At 31.2% G+C, this 2,491-nt stretch overlaps 1 protein-coding gene across 1 annotated transcript in view; it reads right to left on the bottom strand.

The window, feature by feature from the left end:
- Nucleotides 1–919: 919 nt before the first annotated feature.
- The window catches only part of LOC106474448 (transmembrane emp24 domain-containing protein eca-like), a 10,798-nt gene continuing 9,226 nt past the window's right edge, over nt 920–2,491 (bottom strand). Inside the window, exon 4 of the mRNA XM_013935141.2 lies at nt 920–1,454. Coding sequence (XP_013790595.1) covers nt 1,305–1,454 — 150 coding nt within the window. The 3' untranslated portion in view covers nt 920–1,304. The remainder of the gene's footprint in view (nt 1,455–2,491) is intronic.

Below are 2,491 nucleotides of genomic sequence, written 5' to 3'. Positions count from 1 at the left end.
ATAAAGTTTATGTTCAAGTTATTACTTTGAAATATATGATTGCTGTTAAACTTGCATTGTTTTAATTAAGTTTAAACATTCCCCTTCAGTTGATGGGTATTTCAGTTTGTACAAAATAAAATTTAAAAGTACTTTATGCAGCTCCAGAAGCATGTCAGAGACAAACAGGAAATTGTAACAGCTATGATAATAACATGCTAATATTGTGACTGTTAAGAAACATTGTCTTTCAAAAGTAAAAAATTCAAATATTCATTTGTTCAGTTTGAAAATCACTCTTTGGCTGACTTTGGGATAAGTTATTGTAAAATTTTCTTGACTTTTCCTTTTAGTTTGATGCCCCAAGAACCAATCAAGGTGATAGAACATTTAGGAACATTGAAGTCTGGAACCTTGGGAATGTACATTTTATCAAGATATTAAAAAATACTTTCGTTAATGAATGCTAGAGGGAAGGCATTTTAGATTAATCAAACTATTGGCTCTGATAATGACATCATAATGTTGTGACTTAACTATTCTCAGTGGTCTGGCTTTAGAACTTTGTTTTCTGACAACATTGGCTAAGTTAAAACTTTTTTGTTTTAAGTTTTGCTTTACTGCCTTAACTGTACATGCTACACAAAACACAGATTAATTAGTATAGGTTACAAAAACACAGAATAACATGTGAATTCAAAAAGATTTATTTCTCTTTAAATAGTGACAGCTTTATAAAATCTTTACACCACAAAAATATCAAATACTGGGCATTCTAGATTTAAATGTTTTCCCCTGCTTTATTTATTCCATAGTTTGTGAAGAAGACAAAAGCAGTTTTAAGTTTTCGATGTGAGAGTAGATTAAGAGTATATTTCTGAGGAGCAAAACAATGAAGTAATAACTTAATTAAAACACCACCAAGTTATATAGTACTGAATAAAATGAAAAGTTCTTAAATTTATTACTATTGTTTTTTTTAACAGTGACACCATTAACATACAGTGAAAACAATTCTGGTGGTTTTATTTCAGCTTTATTCTCATTCCTCTTGAAAAAAACAGTAAGTTTTGTTCCATATCAACACTTCCTTGCTGATTTAATCTGTGACTTAATCAAGAGCAAGTTTATATAAAATAGTTTTCAAATGAACAATACTAAAACACACACCAAGCAAATGTTATTAGCTGATTTTCCAAATGTGGTTTTATCTAGTTTAGGTAAAATTGTTTCTGCACAGAGTATGGATTACACATTTCAAAGAAAAATGTGACTGTTTTTGAATGAGAAATATAACAACAATCAAGAGAACTAAACTTCAGTGTTTACACTAGCTTTTTAGCCTCAAAGAAACTCTTCAAGTGTCTCATCTGCCAGAAACCCATAACAAGAAGAACAAATGTCTGAGCAATAGCCCACCACAAAACTCGCTGGTTTGTGCTCTCACTAGTTTGGCGAAACCTTTCTTCTCGATACTAGAAAAATAAAATAAATATATTGTACTTACACTTTCAATTCATTTACAAATTAAACTTTTACTGTCGTAAAAAGATATACATTTCTTATTTTTCTTTAATGAAACAGAACAAACTAAGAGCTTTCATTTCATAAATGCCTTATTTAAGCCAAGCATTACACGACTAGTTGGAACTTTGAGAGAAATAAATGAATGAGGTCATGATTGCAAATCTTTCTAGTTATAAATCAGCAAAGTAAATAATAATTATCAATATATGTACTACTAAAAACATTTAAATAAAAGTTTGTTTAAAAAACTTGTAATCTGCATTTGTTTTTTGGACTAAATTACTTTGTAACTGGTGGTTACTTCTTTGCATCCATTCCAAATCATGGCAAGTGCTCTAAAACTAGAATGAAGATCATTAATTTTTGTTCTGAACACTACTGTTTTCAATTAACAAATATTGGTATACATATAAAATATGAAGTACAACTGAAATAAAAGATCAAAATAGAATACTAGCGAGACTTTGTAAAAAATCCAGGATTACAGATAAAACAGTGCTAAATTACCAAAATCAGGATCACAGCCTATTAGTGCTCCAAATTTTCCACTCTGGTCCAGGACCATATTTACCAATGTCAGCATTACCACATCAGGACTTATTAGTTCTGCGTAATTAGGCTACTAGATGTTAGGTCCTATATTCCAGATCCTAAATACTTTACAATCCAAACATGCATCAAGTATTCGTTACTCTTTCTAGAAAGACTCCTTTCTAATTTTTTACACACAATATATTTCCATTATAGTCCTCTGATCACTATTATCCTTGTCTACTACTATCCTGGACGTACAGCACTCTCCTCTGATCACTATATTATCCTTGTCTACTACTATCCTGGACGTACAGCACTCCTCCTCTGATCACTATATTATCCTTGTCTACTACTATCCTGGACGTACAGCACTCCTCCTCTGATCACTACATCCTAGTCCTCTACTATCCTGGACGTACAGCACTCTCCTCTGATCACTATATTATCCTAG

The sequence above is a fragment of the Limulus polyphemus genome, unplaced genomic scaffold (assembly GCF_000517525.1).
Source record: "Limulus polyphemus unplaced genomic scaffold, Limulus_polyphemus-2.1.2 Scaffold7236, whole genome shotgun sequence".
In the NCBI taxonomy this organism is placed as follows: Eukaryota; Metazoa; Arthropoda; class Merostomata; order Xiphosura; family Limulidae; genus Limulus; species Limulus polyphemus.
Note: the sequence above shows the minus strand (reverse complement) of the source record. Positions and strands in the feature narration are given on the sequence as shown.